The sequence below is a fragment of the Myxocyprinus asiaticus genome, chromosome 34 (genome assembly GCF_019703515.2).
Source record: "Myxocyprinus asiaticus isolate MX2 ecotype Aquarium Trade chromosome 34, UBuf_Myxa_2, whole genome shotgun sequence".
Lineage (NCBI taxonomy): Eukaryota > Metazoa > Chordata > Actinopteri > Cypriniformes > Catostomidae > Myxocyprinus > Myxocyprinus asiaticus.
In genome coordinates this window covers 35,349,075-35,368,514 of record NC_059377.1, presented here as the reverse complement: position 1 = coordinate 35,368,514, position 19,440 = coordinate 35,349,075, and the positions used below count along the sequence as shown (strand labels likewise).

The following is a 19,440-nucleotide window of genomic DNA, read 5'->3' as shown; positions in this document are numbered from 1 at the left end:
TGAAAAGAAAACATAAGAGTGTATCCGCACGCACACACAATTACGTATTTTAAGTGTCTGATTGTGTTAGTCTGATATGATTAGTAGTTTTGTGTCAAAGTACAGTAATATGAGTTTTACACACACACTAATCCACATGGATATACATGAATTGTCATAGACGTGCATTTTCGGACGTGTACTGTGTTAGTCGGATTTCACACGATTAAGTGTAGTGCATCAGAAATGGTAGATATTTATTAGTGGCGTATTTGTAAAATGCATGTACTGAACACAACATGACACATATATTAAGTGTACACCCCTTAAAATCTGAAATAAGCCATTTATTTAGCTTTCCGGGTGCACTGTGTGTCAGATTCACGAAGTACTACAGAAATAAAAATGAGCGCATTGTACCAAAACCACAAACAAACATCCAGACATTTGCTCTCTCTCTCTCTCACACACACACACACACACACACACACACACACACACACACACACACACACACACACACACACACACACACACACACACACACTCCATCCCCCTCTCTGAGTGATAACACCTGCCCTCCCCTCCCCCACAACAAAGGCACAACAGACGCTCTTTTAAACACATGCGTTCAGACGCACAACTCATCCCAAACACGAAAATGTGAAAAAGTGCGCGCAGACACACATCATAGATAGCTTAAGCAGCCAATTAAATGAACGTACAGCCATTGCAATATCAATATCCATCAGGAACACAGTTCCACAGAGTAAGAAGCTTCAAATAAAAAAAAATAATTATTGTAAAAAAAAAAAAAACTTAGTAATAGTGCAATTCTAGTGCAAACAGAAGCTGGCTTGTCTGCCCTGCGTGTATACTACGTTTTGCTTTCTTGTCACAATTCCTGTGGCTTTGGCAAGAGTACGAGTGTTCCTGAAACAGCAACTAAAATAACAACATAAAAAAGAGCAGAGCTCACTACAAAATGCAACAACGCAGCTGATATTTATCTTAACTGAACTCAGATAGTATCCAGCTGAGTCACATTTCGCCATAAATTGCCAACAAAACAACTGTCTCCCAAATTCATCCATTTTTCCCCTGTAGCGCACTACCCGCTGTTTTTTTTAATAGTCTAGTGAGGAGGAGGTCATATGGGAATAAGATTTAAGATGAGGCCAATGAGCAAATAAGAAACTGAAGAGAGGCTGAGAGCGTGTATGTGAATACAGCGCGTCTGAAGTGTCTTGGACGATGCCCGACACTTTGTTGTGCTTGTGCAAGTGGGGCCGTGTGATAAACTGAGCTAAGCAAACACATTGGGATGGCAACGATAGGCAGGGAGCAAGAGATAGGAGAGATAAGAGGGGGAGGAGAGGACGGGATTGAAAACCAGACTGAGGACCTGGGTCTCCATTCTCCTCCTCTGTCCACAATCACTGTGTGCCTCTCACCTGAAATTAAACATAGGGCCAGGTGCCACTCCAGCCATGCCATCTGTTCAACCCCTCCTCCCTGCCTCTCCATCTTTTACTTTACCTTTCCCTTTAATTCATTGCTCAGAGTTCTTCTTTTATTCAATGTTTCTATATTAGCGAAATGAGATGCACTTTTTTGTTAAGTACAAAAAGAAAGGATACTAAAGCTTTCTGATTTTTTTGGTAATTCATTTAGTTGTTTGTAGTCTGAAATAGGGGCCATTGCTTTAAAACACAGAAACCCACCCAGGCCCAATTAATTTTTGAAATAATGAGGATGTGAAACTATACAAAAGGGAAATCCTGTCTAAAATTAAGTAAATACATGTATTTACTACAATTTCCATACGTCCACTAAACTCCACTGAGGATCTAAGTGCCCTCCCCCATTGTCACAGGGCCTGGGAAAACATTGAAAACGTATGAAATCCCAATCCAAAAATGAAAACCGATTCAAACTATTCAAATGTGGTTTCAATTCTGACTAAACACATTTTTGGACAGTCAGATTGGATTTAAAGTGGGGCTTTTTTCCATCATTTAGGACATGACAAGAACATCACAACATAATATATATATATATACACACACACACACACACACACATACACACACTGTATATATACTAGAGCATTAACGCATGCTATTAATTAAAAAAGTTTAACGCGCCAATTTTTCTCAATCACGACTAACGCATTTACCATTAATACAGCATAAACAAGCATAAACACTGATTGGAAGGGCGGAAATCATTGCAATGTGTCTGCCTGGAGTCACTACACTGACGTATACTTCACAACACACAAAGCAGTGATTCAGTGCCATAAAATGATGGAGAAAGGAGCTCTTAACACTATTTGTTGTACAAAACAAGCCTAGATGGAACTTGTGACAGAAATCCATTATTTTCCAGCCTAAGTAAGGAACATTTTAATTACTACAGAAGCACGGCACGTCTTAACTTTCTTAGCTTTTGTCTGCAAGCGCCTTTCATGTGGAGTTCAAAGTGCCGCTTGAGGCTGGCGCTGACACCCTGACGCAAATAATGAACGCGGCTAAACGATTGCTGTAACAAAGCGGATAGCCACAGTCTACCGGGTGATTAATATTGTGGAGGATGAGAGTTTAAGAGATTTAATGTCCATTGCAATGACAATGCAACCTATGGAGAGATTAGTTCTTTCAATTAGTCAACCTCCCACTTAAACTTTGGGAAATGTTTAATGTTACTTGAACTGGTGCTATTTTAGTGCATTTCTATCTTTATACTTTGGAAGGCTTTGTTTGGAAAATGTTAATAAAACAATATATTGTTACATATTGTTTTTTTTCTTTTCTAAAAAGAAAATAAATGCATTTTGACAGAAAGTTGATTCAGAGTCATATTTCAGCACTTTCAAAATCTGCGATTAATCACAATCAACTCCGAAAATGTATGCGATTAATTGCGAACGAAAAGTTTAATCGACTGACAGCACTAATATATATACACAATATCAAGTGGTGTCCATTCACTCAGAATTTATTTATTTTCTCTTTTCCCATACATAATGCTATGTAGTTAATAGTGAATGAGTGAGGAGTTTTAGACAGTATATGCATGAATGTTTCAATACAGTTACACCTCTGACACTTTTGTTATTTCATGCGCATAGTGAGTTCATCGCCACAGCGAGATGCAATGATAGACATGAACAAAGGCAAAAATTCAAGTGTTCCACCATCTCTTTACACAACGACAGCTACTCTTAGTTGTTGCAGAAGAAAATCTTTTGCCATCCTGTTGACATTTAAGTCGTTACTATGGACCTTATTCACAACAGCACCATCTTTAATTTTTGACGGGTTGTTCAAAGTGTTTTGGAATGTTCCACTGAAGAAACATTGAAAAAAACATCCTTCCCAAAACTTTTTGTTGATAAAAAATTTGATGTGATCTAGGAGCTTTATACAGTGGATGCCATTGAAAAGGCTGTAAGTCTATCCCTCACAGTCTCATTTTTATTCACGTCAAAATTCAAATATTGTGCTACTGTGCATAAAGTCCATTACAACCGATGTGGATACACCAAATATTTACTACACTATCTGAACAAACATATCCGATTTTATCACTAGCAAAATGCAGTCCTAAAGATTGGCTTTGAAAACAAATCAGAATTGGGTGCAGTGTGAACAAATGAGAAATGACATTCCAAAATTCAGTTTCTCTCTTATCTTATACATTTCCTCCCCTCATCATGGTTACATTTCCTATCTCACCAGCACACACACACTCTAAACTCACATCACGCAGCGTTGCCGGAGCGATTCGCTATGATTGACAGGCTGGGGGCAGGGCCTGATCTGAATGGCAGGTGCCACGAACTGGTAATAATGCCACACAGCTGGGCTGTCTGTGTGTGTGTGTGTGTGTGTGTGTGTGAGTGAGTGAGTGAGTGAGTGAGTGAGTGAGTGAGTGAGTGAGTGAGAGAGAGAGAGAGAGAGAGGAAGAGGTTTCTCTTCTGGAGGGTGGTGGGGGGGCTGTTTTTCTTAATAACGTAGTTCAAGTTGTACCTCAGGGGAGAGGTATGAACACCGTCTTACCAGGCTTAGGTGAGGGGGGTAGACTAATAGAAGGATGGAGGGATCGAAAAGGAGGAGAGAGGGGATTTAAAGCTGGGGGAACCAACTGATCTACGCCTGGAGAGGTTGCAAAGGTCGGACTACTGTCATGCTAATAATGGGATTAGTTGTGGAGTTATTCTTCAACACACACGCATAACGTTAGTCACCATAAGGAAAAACCATCTAAACAGATGCTGCCCACGAACACTGACTTTCACAAATCCATGCCAAAACGTTGTTTACTTAATTTTGTTGGTTCCAATACTACTTAACCTAACTTTAACCTTACGTGACATGCAGTGCAATAAAGCCATATATCCCTTCATTAGCCTACGTCTGGTGCAACCACAGTTTGCCTTTCAGGGTCTGTTTAGCTGCACCAGAAGGTCCTGTTCCTAAGCTGTGACTGGCCGCTCACTCGACATCATGTCCCTGCTTTTACAACATTTCTCTCACACCACCTCCTCTCGTGCAAATTAAACTCGCTTAAATACTATTTGAGGAAAAGCAAAGATTCCCTGCGGGTCTGCTTGATCTGAGTCTAATCAACAGAAAAACATTACCAGTGATGCAAGCATTGAGTGTATAGCCTTATTAATTCCTTGTTCTAAATTGAGCAGCTGTTTGATCCTTTCTGCTATGCTGCTCATATGATCTGGTTTGGGACTGAATATTAAAAAGATATGGAGGTTTTTGAATGTACAGGTTGCCAGTCAAGGCGGTGGCGCGTCAGATGGCCTAACAGCTACTCAATGACTTCAGAGAGAGAGAGAGAGAGAGAGAGAGAGAGAGAGAGAGAGAGAGAGAGAGAGAGAGAGAGAGGGACAGGATCGTAGATGCCTTCAAGGATTGCGCCCTCCTACATACCTAATTAAAGTCTGTTCAGTCAACACAGATTTCCAAGGATCCCGTTTCCTGAACCGTATAATACATTGCTTCCATTTTTAGAAATTACTTCTTAGTCCTCAGACTTGTTCTAAACTCTTCATGATAAAAGCTTTATCTTGTATAGAGTCAGCTATAGCCTGTCTATATATAGACAACTAGAAATGTTGTTTAAATCTATTTTTTTGCAGCCTGTCTCTGTGTTGACGTTATTAACAGCAACAACTCACCCCCGGCAAAGTCTTCTGTTCGTGCAATGCATTCTGGGCCTTCAAGGCCGACTCCCTCGCACAGTACGTCAAGAATGCACATCCTGACAAAAGAAGCAACAGGAATACAACGTGGGTTGTGAAAATAAAACTGTAACAGCAGACAGAAATGCCACATTGAATATAAAGCTGTTTAAAATAGCAGGACAAATGTACAGAAGATAGTAGGCCTTTTGTGACTCAGAAACAGAAAAACAGATCAATTTATGCTGAGAAAATTACATAAATGTGAGCAAAATTGTGTATTTATGTTTTCATCATAGATGCATTTTGGATGAATAGATTTCTTCATTTTCATCTAAAAAAATGTCTCAGCATAAAGGGGGGGGGCGTTGTTAAATAAAAGCAAAATGAAACACCAAGAAAAGGTTAAATAAAAACAAAAACAGTATTTGTATTATTTATGCCCCAGTGTCAAAGAGATTAAGAAAAAGGCCTTAAATAGCCACTAGCTGTCTTAAGAGAGACTTGCAGTACTTTTAAGATATTAAGAGGAAAACTCATCTAGCGCCATTAGTCTCCCATTTCCCCTTGAGACTGTCCGTTCAATTGAGCCGCGTCAATCTCGTTTAATTACCTTTGTGCATTCCCGTGTACTTGTCCTTGATCACTGTAAGCTCATAGATCTTCCCAAACTGCTCAAAGATGGGCTTTAGGTCCTTTTCCTCCAGATTCCGTGGGATCTGGCCAACGAAGAGCTTGATGGCGTCGGCCTCCTTCATTAGGACAGCTTCCGAACTGGAACGGAGCGACAGCTGCGCCCGGGATTTCAGCACTGGAGAGCGGCTCCGCGGAGAGGGAAGAGTCGCGATGGTAAATCCCGGTCCCGGTGGAAAGGTCTGAATCGTAACAGTTCTGAGTAAAGAACAAATAAAGCGCTATGTAAAACTGTTTCGTTAACTGATACATTAAAATAATCGGTAACACACAGTATACTGTATATACGTGTATATTTCGGTACATTAACTTTTTTTCAACACTATTTGCCTTTCCAAAGGGAAATAACAGTGTTTCAAGCAGCAAAACAATAGTTGTAGGTATGCTAAGGTTTAAGGAGCCGTTTAAACCGAACTAGACACACGAACAGAACGCAGGTGTCTCAAAAGGTTTTTAAAAAAAGTTATAAATCACTTGACAATGCGACTTAAAACCGCGCTATAAAACAAATAAAAAATTTTAAAAAACACGTTTACATAGAACACAATTGAAAAACAAGGAAGAGTTGTTCGATGGAAACAGCCAATAAAGGCAGCTTGTTAATTAGATAAGAAAAAGCCTAATTCTGTATGCAAATATATGCAAGAAAGAAGACCAATCACATGTCAGTATGCAGCCTATATTAAAATCACGTCTTTGCTGTCGTTTCGATTTTGAATGGCGAACATTCTAACTCAATCCGAGATAGTTAAACTTTAATCTTACATTTCTTGAGAAGTGTAAAGTTTATAAACATTAAACAGTTCTGAGTTTAACTAACTGCAGAAAATTGCTTAAGAGCAAGAGGTAAAGGGGATGCAGTAATTACGAATGAACAAACATACAATTATTAACATGTTGGTCTATGTGTTCATTCAAACTGGAATGTACCTGAAAGAAAATAAATGAATAACATTTTAATAACATCTCTATTTGATTATACATTGAATAATGATGTGTTAAGCATTATATAATGCAATAACATTTGTTAATGTTATTGAAGTTATTATAAGATGATAACACACAACTTAAGGTGCTTCAAGCAGCATATAATAGAACGAGAGCGATCAGTCAATCTCTATAAAGGAATTTCCAGACATTAAAATGCTATAGTAGACAAAGAAACGTGTGTTACATGCTCTGGCGATCCAGCACATTAGAAGTGAACACAATAAAATGAAATGCATGTAAATATTGACGTATAAATCCATTGCTTCTTTGTTTAATCCAGAGTGGAGGCTCAGGCGTATGTGGCTCTTTGTCACGACACTAACTGCACATACGCACATACATGATGAAGAACAAAAACATGCCACTATATGTGCAACTTCACGCCTTTAAATCAATAAAGACTGATAAAAGTGTATTCAAATCTTACGAGCTCACTGGCATAGGCAAAGCAGAAATTTGATCTAGTTTCCTTCTCTCTCTATCTTTTGTTAATCCCAATGAGATGTTTATTTGCTGTCTTTCTGGTTGTAGAATATGGTCTGATAATCGACATACACAAATAAAGAGACCTTTCAGAGAACGGATAGCTTAAAAGCAGAGCACTGTAGCCTACATTCAACTAAATCTGTGCATCTGTCACCCTTGGATCGTCTTGGTTTTTGTCTCTCTGTCTGTGCCCTCTCAAATATCTCCTGTTGACTAGAATGCATGCATGAATCAATTGAAATATAAATACCAACAAAGTGTATTTCCACTTACGATTTAATACAGAGGCAGTGACGAAGACACACGGAAAAGCTGTAGCCTATATTCACGGTGTTGACACTCTGTATAACCCGTAGCTTTTGACGTTGAAAGCCGGTGTCCCCCTCCTGTCCATCTCCTGTCCTCCCTCGGGGTGTGGAAACCGTAATGCTTACTCGACTTAAGGGAGCGTCTATAAATTATTTCCACAAAGCCCAGCCGCAAAACCACTGGGTGCTGTCAATGAAGAGCAGTTGTCACTTTCGTTTTCACTATGATGCACTTCACCGTGAGTAATTCAGTTAAAGACGTACGTGAACATTTTTATACACTTTATTTTATAACGCTGACTAATGTCTATAAAGACTGAAATGCTACATCACACTTCCCTTAACCATGAAACCATGAGCAACATAAAATATGGCAAGCTAGATTCTTTACATAGGTAAATAAATAAAACAAAAAGGTCATGTTTTGTTTGATGGGAATGTACACTGAAATAAATAGTGTTACAGTCCGATGTAGGCTACCGCTTACTTTGTTCGTTTTTCACGTTGGATTGTAAACTATGGACGGTCCCTGATATCAAGGACGCTAATCCGCCTTTTGTTCTCGTCGAGCTCTGACCACGGTGCTGAAACTACATCGAGCCAAATCATGTTTTCTCGCAAATTAACGCCCACATCAACTACGTGTTTTTTACGCTATGTGGTGGTCAAGCAATTTTGTACGCGATCAAGCAGAAAATCCATAATATTTATTTTTATTCATTTTCGATTCTTGAAAATAAAAAATAATTCACATTTAGGAGATAAAACAGATCAAATCATACACCGTGTGAGCTACTTACATCTCCCAAAATATCATGTGCATCTGTAATTGTGAAGTTGTTACAGGTACACAGCCTATCAAAGTTTGCTTTGAGGGTTAAATTAAAGTTAAAGACTCTGTATAGGCTACTACTTCTGTGTTAATTTGCAGGGATTGGCAACCATCTGCCCCTAAATCCTCTGTTGGTTTCCCTCGTGACCCAAAATATGACCTATATTTAGGCCCATAGGTCCTAAACACTAACATTCCCGATCTCATTTAGGACAGAAAATTCATATTCTCCACTGTACACCAAAGCAATAGCAACCCATTCACGTACACAAGAGTACACACTTCCAAGAACCCATGACTCAACTGGTTAAACCAGGCAATTGAATTAACCACGACACCTACTGGTTATTAAAGTACTGGCTTTTTTTTTTTTTTTTTTTTTTTTTATTAGAAAGCATTGAAAACTTGTCAATGGTCTGTCAGCCAATTAGTGAGCCAGACTTATGGTCAAAGTCTACATCAATAATGCTGGAAGACCAATTAAAACATATGTAAGGCCCAGGTGCTTAAATGATAAATAATAACTTGTATGCTTCTTCCAGACATTTGGATGATAATCCTTTGATGTATACACTGAAATGAATAAAGGAACATTAGTTGTAATTAGTATAATTATATGACCTGTATAACTTTGTGAGGTATGAAACACATGATTTTGTAGACTACTCACAAAGTAAATTGGAAAAAGGTCAACAACCGATATACCCTGACCTTTGGTTTGCACATTCTATTAAGCAACAACCCCACACTCAAAAATTGATTTTTGCTATGTGTTCAATTTACGTAATTAAAATGAAGTAAAGCAACACAATTCTTGAACATTTTGTCACAACTTGATATCACTGTGTTCTATACATTTTAATTAGTAAAAGAAAATTTTACTTAATCCTTTTGAGTTGGGACTACATGAATACATTTTGTGGTGTTAATGGAGCATTAATGAAACTGGGCAGGGGATTTCCAATTCTATTTTTTTAGAATGAATGATTTATCAAATTTAATTAAGTTTGACCAACACAAGAAAATTAATTAAATTAACCAGAAGTAAATCAAGTTCAACGAACCCAATGAAGTTGGCTCAATGAAACTGACTTATTTTGAATGAAAGACTTTCAATTTCATGTAAAAACTTTCTATAATTCAATTAAGTAAAGGTGATGACTTCTTTTTTGTTGAGTGTTTTTGTTAGTTCTATGTTAGGGACTCTAAAGACAAACTGTTATAGATAATAATTTGTGCTCCATGTGACATTTACTCAATATTTATATATTAAACATTTAATTATTGGATCAGTCAGATGGTCCATAATTAAACTGATTTATCAGTAAATGGAAGTCATTGCATTCCGTCTTTATTTTGTGCTTTAACTTAGCTGTCTATTCACCTTACTTTTAAACCATCTCATAAATAGATTTGAGATCCTACCCACTGCTGTTCTGTAATCCATTTTCCTTTCAAGAATAACAGAAAAAGAAAATGAGACCTAAATAAATACCTCCATCCAGAGAGAAAGTTTATGCAGGATACCTATGACAACTAGGCCTACAGCAATTAAGCTCACAACCCATTGAGATCACTCATTACCAGTAGAGGGGGTAAGAGTTCTAACTTTGTACTGTGTTTATTGCATTTCTGAAGAAGGCCTGAGTAGAGACACCACCCTTGCACAATACTTGTTTAGGTGGTTGGATCATTTCTTTGTTCTTGTGACTTGACATGTGCATAGACAACATGAGTACAATTAACTGACATTACAGTGTAACTTTAAAAGTCTGTACAATTCTTTCCCGTCAAAGACAAAAAGTCAGTGGTTTCTGCATTTTACCACTGCTTTGAAAAGCATCTGTGACTTCAGATGCTATATGGAAGTACAGCCTTGAGTCGATTTAGAGTCTTTTCAAACAAACAGAGATAAAGAACATGTACTGAGTGTGCTTTGTGCAACAGCATATGGTTTACCTTAATTTGCAAGCAGATGGGATACAAGGGCATTGAATGTGCCCTCAACTACTGTTGCTGGGCAGACACAGTCCTTTAAGTCCTTCAGCACACTGGGGATGAACAGGGTTGTAGAATGAAACGAAAGGGCGTCTGAATTAGAAAATAAAGGGACAGAAATCAGAATAGTGGGAGAAGAAATAAAACCCCATTTATAAAACCCCAAGTTAACTAATATAAACAGTATCTACAGCCTAAACACCTACATTTCCTTATATTAAAGGAATATTCCGGGTTCAATACAAGTTAAGCTCAATCGACAGCATTTGTGACAATGTTTATTATAACAAAAATCTCTCCTTTTCTTATATATATATATATATATATATATATATAAAAACATCTGGGTTACAGTGAGGCACTTACAATGCAAGTGAATGGGGCCAATCAGTAAATGTTAAAATACTCACTGTTTCAAAAGTATAGCCACAAAGACGTAAACAATATGTGTGTTAACATGATTTTAGTCTGATAAAATCACTTATTAACCTTTTCTGTGTGCTTTTATAAAATGATAAGCTTCACATTTCTGCCTTTAAACCCTCCAAATAAAGGCTCCATTCACTTCCATTGTAAGTGCCTCACTGTAACCACGATTTTTGCTTTTTTCAAAGAAAAGGAGGGACGAGTTGAAATTAATTTTTTGTGGTAATCAACATTATGCCACAAATTCTGTCGATTGAGCTTAACTTGTACCCGTAATATTCCTTTAAGTGAGAAATTCTATTAAATCGTATTAGTTCTATTTTACAATGCATGATCATGCAAGAGAGTAAACATTAATCTAGGTGCCCAAAATGAATGCAACTTTATTACAGTTTTAAATATTTTGTTCAGGCAAGTTAATTTGGGTTTTTGGCTCTAAGACAAGGGCGATTCATTTCATGAGTTGCGTCCCACCCAATACGTGTTATTCCATGTAAAAAAAAGTTTTGCATGACGCGGTCGGCAATCATTCAAGTGTTATTTCATACAAACTGTTCTTTTAATTTGAATAGAGCGCGCTTTTAGCGTGGGGGCGTGACTCATAAATCTGGTTTGTGACGTAAACTGATCAAATCAGCTGTTGAATTTCAGAAGTTACAGATAACTGTAAACCTCTGCATCACTGTTATTAAACCTACTCGTTCGGACGTTTAGAAGGTAATTAACATGGTGGCATTACTCATGTCACTTAAAATTAAATTAGGTATATGTAAATTAAATAAAGCTACATAGACATGAAATACCTATTCCATTTCTCTCGGGGGTTATATTGCAATAATGACTGACTTTACATTATCTCTTATATGTAGGTTATTATAATATATATATATATATATATAAAAGTTATTATCAGGCTAATTATTTCTAATGATTTACTTCTAATAATATTGTTATCTATCATTGCCAATGTAACTTTTAAAATATGATATATAAAAGTCGACATATGATATATAAAATATTATAAAATATAGACCTATATTATACGATCATAATTAATGAAAAATAATTTTCCTGATAGCAACTAATATATTAAATATTGTGTGTAAATATACAGTATATAGATGGATGGATAAATGGCTATGTAATAACACTGTATTTGAATGTAAAAAAAATAATATAAATTTATATTAAATGTGTAATATATTTTTAGTTATTATCAGGCAAATAATTTTTCATGATTTAGTTAATATGATGATTTAGGTATCAATCTATATGCCTAGGTATTGTATGTAGACTGTCTTTTACTGTTCAGCTAGACAAAAATATTTAAGAGCATTAAACTCTGCAACCTGCAGAGACATTTTGATAGCTAACTCCCCCCCTCTGAACACAGTCATAGTCCTAATCTGCTCTCACAAAATTATTTTTGCCTATTTTTAAGATTTACGCATTTCAATGTCATAACAAAATTCCATCAAATTGAACTGTGTAACTTTTTAACTAAATTAAATTAATTAAAAAACTTTTTTTTTTTTAAGATTCAATGTGAAACCTTTTAGCATAAATGACTCGCGCGCAGCTGTTATGGACATTCGCCATTTGTTCTCGACTAGATTTCTAACGTGTAGTTTCTTCTCAAATGGCTATTTATGAAGAGTTACTCCACGGCTTTGTATATATTCATAAGAAAGAAGCGACGAAAAGAGAGAACGCGCATTTGGTTTTGGTATGCAAATAATAACTCAATAACTATCAAACGTCATAACACCCCTTGAATGACCATATCCTGTATATCTATTTGTACGTATTACCATAGTCAAGAATTAATAACACGAGTGAGATTTTGTTTAATCTAAAACCTGATATAAACCTCGATATTAATGTAATTTAATCTGATAAAGGGTGATCATGAGATGCTTTGAATTCCATCATAAGGTGCTTTAAAGACCCAAGAGGGTTCTTCCCACAAAGTCTCAAATTTAAATCTTATTTAAAGGGATATTCACCCAAAAATGAAAATTCTCTCATTAATTACTCACTCTCATGCCATCCCAGATGTTTATGACTTTCTTCTGCCAAACACAAATGAAGATTTTTGGAAGAATATTTCAGCTCCATAGGTCCATATGATGCAAGAGAACGGTGACCTGAACTTTGAAGCTTTAAAATGCACATTAAGGCAGCATATAAGTATTCCATACGACTCCAGCTGTTAAATCCATATCTTCAGAAGAAATCTGATAGATGTGGGTGAGAAACAGATCCATATTTAAGTTCTTTTTTACTATAAATTCTCCTTTATGCCCAGTAGGTGGCGATATGCACAAATAATGTAAATCGGCAAAAACAAAAGAAGGTTGAAGTGAAAGTAGAGATATAAAGAAAAAATATTTATCTGTTTATCACCCACACCTATCATATCGCTTCTTAAGATATGGATTTAACCACTGGAGTCACATGGATTACTTTTACGCTGTTTTTATATGTTTTTTGGAGATTCAAAGTTCTAGCCACCATTCACTTGCATTGTATGGACCAACAGTGCTGAGATAATCTAAAAATCTTCATTTGTGTTCTGCAGAAGAAAGTCATACACATCTGGGATGGTATGAGGGCGAGTAAATGCTAAGAGAACTTTCATTTTTGGGTGAACTATCTCTGGATCTAAAATATGTTTAGATATTTAGCTTATGCTTTACTGACAGCAGTTTGTACAGGCCTTTAAAATCTGCTCGTCCATGACAGACAAAGAGGGGGTCAAACGTATGACACTCCTGAATCAGGTGCCTCTAGGTGTCGTGCTGCAAAGTGATGCCCAGAGCACAATTTAAATGTTGGTCCTAAGAGCATTGTGTGGAACTTTACTCTTTCGATGCGGTATTCCTTTCTAAAGGAAATTTCCACGTAGCCTATAGGTTTGATATGGATTAGTCTTGCAAACAAGGTCAGGGAGGCTGATTATTGCATTACTTTATCATTGTTGCCTAGTTATTTTTGCCCCCTTGCATTCTACACACACATACACACACACACACACACACACACACATATATACAGTAAACGTCATTATTATTATGCCATTTAAACCATATCACATTTCTGTTTTGACAGACATGATGGTGCAAGACCAGTTTTGATGTTACTGGCTTTAATCCTGGTTTTATTTTTTATACATAAATTAAAAACTGTTCCCTATTATTAGCGCTCATGATGTCTGACCATTGATTTCACTTGAATGAATAAATAACGGACGACTTCATATTTTCAGATGCATTTTGGAGGAAGGCCTGTATTTCAATCTTTGACCATATAAAACAAACATCTTCAAAACATACATTTGATAATTTAGCTACATTTTTCCATTATTATTATATATATATTTTTTTAAATAAATTAGCAATCTGACAATAAATTTACGTTTTGCATACTCCATTCTCTCTGTTTCTGCATTAAACATGTGACATACCAAGTCTTCCGGAAAGTCACTTCAAAAATCTGGTAAAAAGTCCTGGAATGATTTATTTTTGTTCATTAGAACATTTTAAATATTTTTGAAACAGAACAGTTATGCTAATATAACTTAAACTACATTTCCATTAAACTGGCTCTGATCTCTGATTAAAATCTTGGCTCCCATTAGCCAGCAAACATTTGGTTGTAAATGATTTGCTGGCTGAAGGATGAGGCAAATTTTATATGGAAGTCACCACAGCATAGAGTTCAAGGATGTATGAGCTGCCCCCACCCCCTTTCTTTTGTGTGATTATATTAGATATTATAAAGTTAGATTATTCTTTTAAAAAGCCTCATTAAGTTGTTACCCTGATCTGATTCAAGGAGTTCAATTAATAAACATCCATCTGTGCCTAACCCTGTTAGCCAAGGCAATTCTGCCATTAACTTGAGTGAATAGTTACCCAACCAAAAATGAAACTTCTTTCATCATTTACAAACCCTCATGTTGTTTCAAACCCATATGACTTTTCTTTCTTCCGTGGAACACAAAAGGAGAAGATAGGCAGAATGACAGTTTCAATCACTATTCCTTTTCACTGCATCTTTTTCCATACAGTGAAAGTGAATGGTAACCGAGACCATCATATGGGTTTGGAACATTAGGGTCATAAATGACAGAATTTAAGTGAATTATCTCTTTAAATTTAGTGGAATTAGAACGCTTTTGCCGGGCCTCATCTTAGAACCAGGAGTTCTCTTTTAAAATTTTGTCTCCAACAGTACAGGCTAATTTTATTTCAGAAAAAGAGGGTCACATCATGATGCAACATGTCACCGTCACCACTGAAGTGTGACTAGAGCGATCTCTCGAGGAAGTCCTCATTAGATCTGACAGATAAAACGTTTGTGCATCTTAATTTAACTGTGTTTGATCATTTGACAACTGACATCAACACAGTTAAAACAGTGCAAATGTAAACCTAACAACAGAATTATGGTCAGGTGAGATTAAAATGCGGATAACTATAATAGAAACATTCCTGCCACACTTCAATTGCAATTTCTTAATAGCAAATGTTCAATGTAGTAATACATTTTATAATACAACTAAAGTCACAGATAAATATGTATCGCTCAAAGTGTTATACAATTACATTATGATAACTATGTGTGACATATTTTTTTACATCCTGCACTGTTATATTTTGTGGCAATGGAGTGCAACAAAAGGTCTATTGATGTAATATGAATATACCCAAATATTAAAATCTACAACAATGGACCTGTACCATGCTTACTGGAAATAGCATCCCATAAGAACGTCCTACATTAACCCATTCACTCCATTCAAATGTAACTTTGTAGTATTTTGGTATAACTGTCAATTTCAAGAGTCTAAATATCATTGGAGTCCGTATATTTACAAAAGTTCTTAACAAAATTTTAATTTACAGGTAAAAAGTATGATTTTGGACCTGGATAATAAAAATAACTTGGTGCTTGGTTTAGGAGAACCACGGAGTCATGATTTGAGGAAATGTAACTACAGTAAGATCTCCCATAAAATGCGTTGATCATATTTTACTGATCGTGTTTTATTGATGAGAATATATAATGGATTCGCGATACTTCAAAAAGCAAAAGAAATCAGTCACTGATGCAACTGAGATGAAAAGACTCAAAGACATGATGGTTAAGACCATTCTCCCCCACTGTGGTTTTTTCCAAACACATCTTTATTTAAGTCAGTACAGTAAAAGCCTCAGGGATCTGAGGGAGGCCACGATGATCCTTCCCGATAATAAATCAGCTTCTTGTCTTCTGCATCTTCTGCCACTGTAGGCAAAAATGGCTTGCCTCTTTATACCTCAGCGTCTTACCTCAAAATTGTAAAGGTTACTTTTTCTCTACATTGTTGTTTCTCCATGAAAGACGAAAATGAAGCTTAACTATCTGTTAGAGGTACATTTAATTTAATGTACAAAACAACATGTGGTGAATCAAAACTACCAGCTTTGCATAACAATATAGCTTGATCATCAGTAGAACTAAACTACTGATTAAAAAAAAAAAAATACATTCAGCCTTAATTAAAGGTTGAACCAAAAAAAACATTGTGTTTTTTTCCCAAAATATATATGCAAGACATGCGCAAATGCATTCTAAGAAAGGGAAAGGACATTTTGTGTTAAACTTTCATTTTAACTGTACATAGAGCTGGACTCAAAAACTATAGGGAAATAAACAAGAATGAATGAAACGAAGTAGAATAACCACCTCTTGTTTTGTCTTCGTCTTCAGATTCCATGTCATTCGACCAGCAATCATTCTTCGCCAGAGACACTTTCCATTTCTCTGCTCCAGTGCTGCTTGACTTCATCTTGCCTCTCTTAATAACTCGCTTTTTCCTCAGATCTTGCCAAAGTCACTTGTACACCAATGAGTTATCTGCTTGCATATCCAGTTGCTTGAATAAATTAGCACTTATCTCTATCGTGATCTTGTTAAGGTGTTCAGCATCATCCCCCTTGTTGTCCACAGCAATATTTGTCTTGCTGATAATTTATTTTGTAACAGCACTTGGACTTCACCTTCATCTCAGTTGCTCACTGCGACATGCACGAAACACCTGAGCTTAAGAACCACAATAAGCAACACTTCAGTAATGTGGAGGCAGGTAGGGTCTTTTAGGAGGATAAAAAGGACCAGCACCTCTAGGAGGCCCTCCAAAAGGTGGACCCGGACGCTTGCCTCTGGGGAAGGGTGGTTCATGTTCATATGGAACTGGTGGTGGTCGACGGAGGGGCCGAGGAGGTGGATAGTGCCCAGGGTGAGGTGCACGGACAAAGTGTGGTGGTGGAAGCCTGTGCTCTAGGTGAAGGCGAACCTTGTGTTCCGGATAGTGAGGTGGAATCTCTTCAGGGTAATACTCATGTGCGTGAGGGGAAACAGGGTGCATGTCATAATGAGGAGGAGAGGGGCTACGAGGTGGATGATCATGATATGGGTCAAAGTACGGATCATCAGATATAGGTTGTGGAGAACTTCTGTCTTCATGGTAGCCCCTTACTGGAGGAGGAGACCCAATGCGGTGATGTGGCATACTTGGTGGGTGCTGCAGAGGCACTCTTGGTAGATGTTGATGGTTGTAATCCACCGTTTCATTTGGTGGGATTTTGGGGACATGGTGTGGTGGAAGAGCAGAGTAAGATGCCCCATCCCCATGTGGATGGAAAGGCTCCCTGTTTGGAACCTCATGAGACAAATGCTCATCATAATCAGAGTTTGCCAGGCCATACGAGCTATCAACACCTGTTTCAGCTTCACTGTAAGGTTCTTGCAAATCCATGTGAATGTGAGAACTGCCTGGCCTCAAGGAAGAAACTGCAGGCAAGAAGTCTTGAGGTGGAGGCGGAAGCTTTGGGATAGGTGGTAGAGGTGAGGTGAAGAAGGTTGGCTCGGCAATATCCTGTCTTGATTCTTGGGCATGGTACAACTCCGTTCCATGCGCATTCGAGCTGGCCATCACTCGCTGTTCTTGACCATCTTGATACACCTCACCATACAAGTTACCTCCTTGTCCTGCATCACTGATTGAAGGGATCTGTACTGGCAACTGATGTATGGCACCAGGTCTGTCGCTTGAAGGTTGCTGATTACTGGGCACAGAAGTGGAGCGCATAGCTTCAATGAATTGATACTGTTTGGCTTCTGCCTCTGCAAGAGAGGGAACTGAGCTTTGGGAGGCCTTTTTTGCTTGTCCAATGTTCTGGTGAATTTCTGTACTGGCTTGCGATCTTGGATCAGCATGAAAGTTTTGCTCCGGTCGAGATGGAAGTGAGAGTGTGGATTTAGCATCTAAAGTTGTGGCTGTAGATGCCGTTTGTCCCTGCTGATACAGTAAGGGCTCTGATCTTGGGACATCCATAATCTCATCTTGAGTTGGTGTGGCACCAGCCTCGTCCCTTACGGGGGTTCCACCAAGGTTCTCTGCACTTGCTAAGGGGCTATCAACAGTTCCCTTTGGCCATGGCAGAATACATGGAAAGCCCAAATTAAATCCTTTTATACATGGTTTCCCTTGGAGGAAGTTGTCGATCTTGGAGTCCAGGTTGGAGTTAAGAGCAGAGCTAGGATTTACTTTCTCGTTCAATATATCTGATTGGGAAGACTTGGGAACCACACATCCTTGAGGGATGGGATCTTTGGCCAATGGGACACCAGATGAAGTAGGTATGACTCTGGGAGATGCTTGAGACTGTGCTGTTAATGGAGGGGTGAGGGATGGCATTTCAGGATTTGAAGTTGAAATTGCAGTGGTCTTTACAGCTTGGTTGTTTAGTAAAGATGACAGACCTGGGACAAAAATAATAGAAAGAGAAAAATAGGGGGTAGGGACGCAAGGGTAAGCAGATGGATAAAAAAAAAATTTACATTTACAAACACGCTCATGCAAGCCTTTTCTAACATTATCATAAACAATATAAAACATAAAATTGCAAATAACTTGGAGAAACATTTTTTTGTTTTTTTTTGTTTTTTTACATCGGTTGTTCTTTGGCACAACACTTCTTCGCAGATTAATCTGATGGTTTAAGGTATACTCGTGGTTGCCTGTGATCACCATATCAGAGCAAATCTGACTAGCTAACCAAGAGTCACTGACAGTAAGGGTGCTTTCACACTAGCACTTTTGGTGCGCACCCAGGTTTGAATGACATCAAAGTTCGATTGGTTTGGATTATGTGAACGCTGTTTTCCAAACTCAGGTGCGCACCCGCAAACCGCACCCAGTAAGCTTGAAAAGGTGGTCTGGGATACTGTCCATGTGAACTGAAATGAACGCAATCGTACCAAATCACGGAAGTGAACCACTTGTTATGACGTATAATTCATGTCTTTGCAGGCTCCCGATCACAAATATTCTGGTACAATGCATTTGCCATACATGCTTGTCAGAGAGCAGCTCACATTCTTCACATCTTTTGCAATGCATCCGCGGGCTCGTGGCAGACACCCTGATATTCATCACATCAATGCACATTTAATGCATCCGTGGCAGACAAATA

The 19,440-nt window shown here is 37.7% G+C and overlaps 2 protein-coding genes across 4 annotated transcripts in view; both read right to left on the bottom strand.

Moving 5' to 3' along the window:
- The window catches only part of celf3a (cugbp, Elav-like family member 3a), a 40,864-nt gene extending 33,089 nt beyond the window's left edge, over positions 1–7,775 (bottom strand). The window contains exons 1-3 of the mRNA XM_051671816.1: positions 7,625–7,775; positions 5,796–6,073; positions 5,180–5,262 (exon numbers count right to left, since the gene is read on the bottom strand). Coding sequence (XP_051527776.1) covers positions 5,180–5,262; positions 5,796–5,940 — 228 coding nt within the window. The 5' untranslated portion in view covers positions 5,941–6,073; positions 7,625–7,775. The remainder of the gene's footprint in view (positions 1–5,179; positions 5,263–5,795; positions 6,074–7,624) is intronic.
- A 2,674-nt stretch (positions 7,776–10,449) lies between these two features.
- rprd2a (regulation of nuclear pre-mRNA domain containing 2a) overlaps positions 10,450–19,440 on the bottom strand; it is a 46,501-nt gene continuing 37,510 nt past the window's right edge. For 2 of the 3 annotated variants that reach the window (XM_051671757.1, XM_051671758.1), the window contains exon 10: positions 15,977–18,727. In XM_051671757.1, coding sequence (XP_051527717.1) covers positions 17,031–18,727 — 1,697 coding nt within the window. In that variant the 3' untranslated portion in view covers positions 15,977–17,030. Of the gene's footprint in view, positions 10,583–15,976; positions 18,728–19,440 lie in introns of those variants that run through there. The other variant, XR_007894640.1, reaches the window with a different exon arrangement.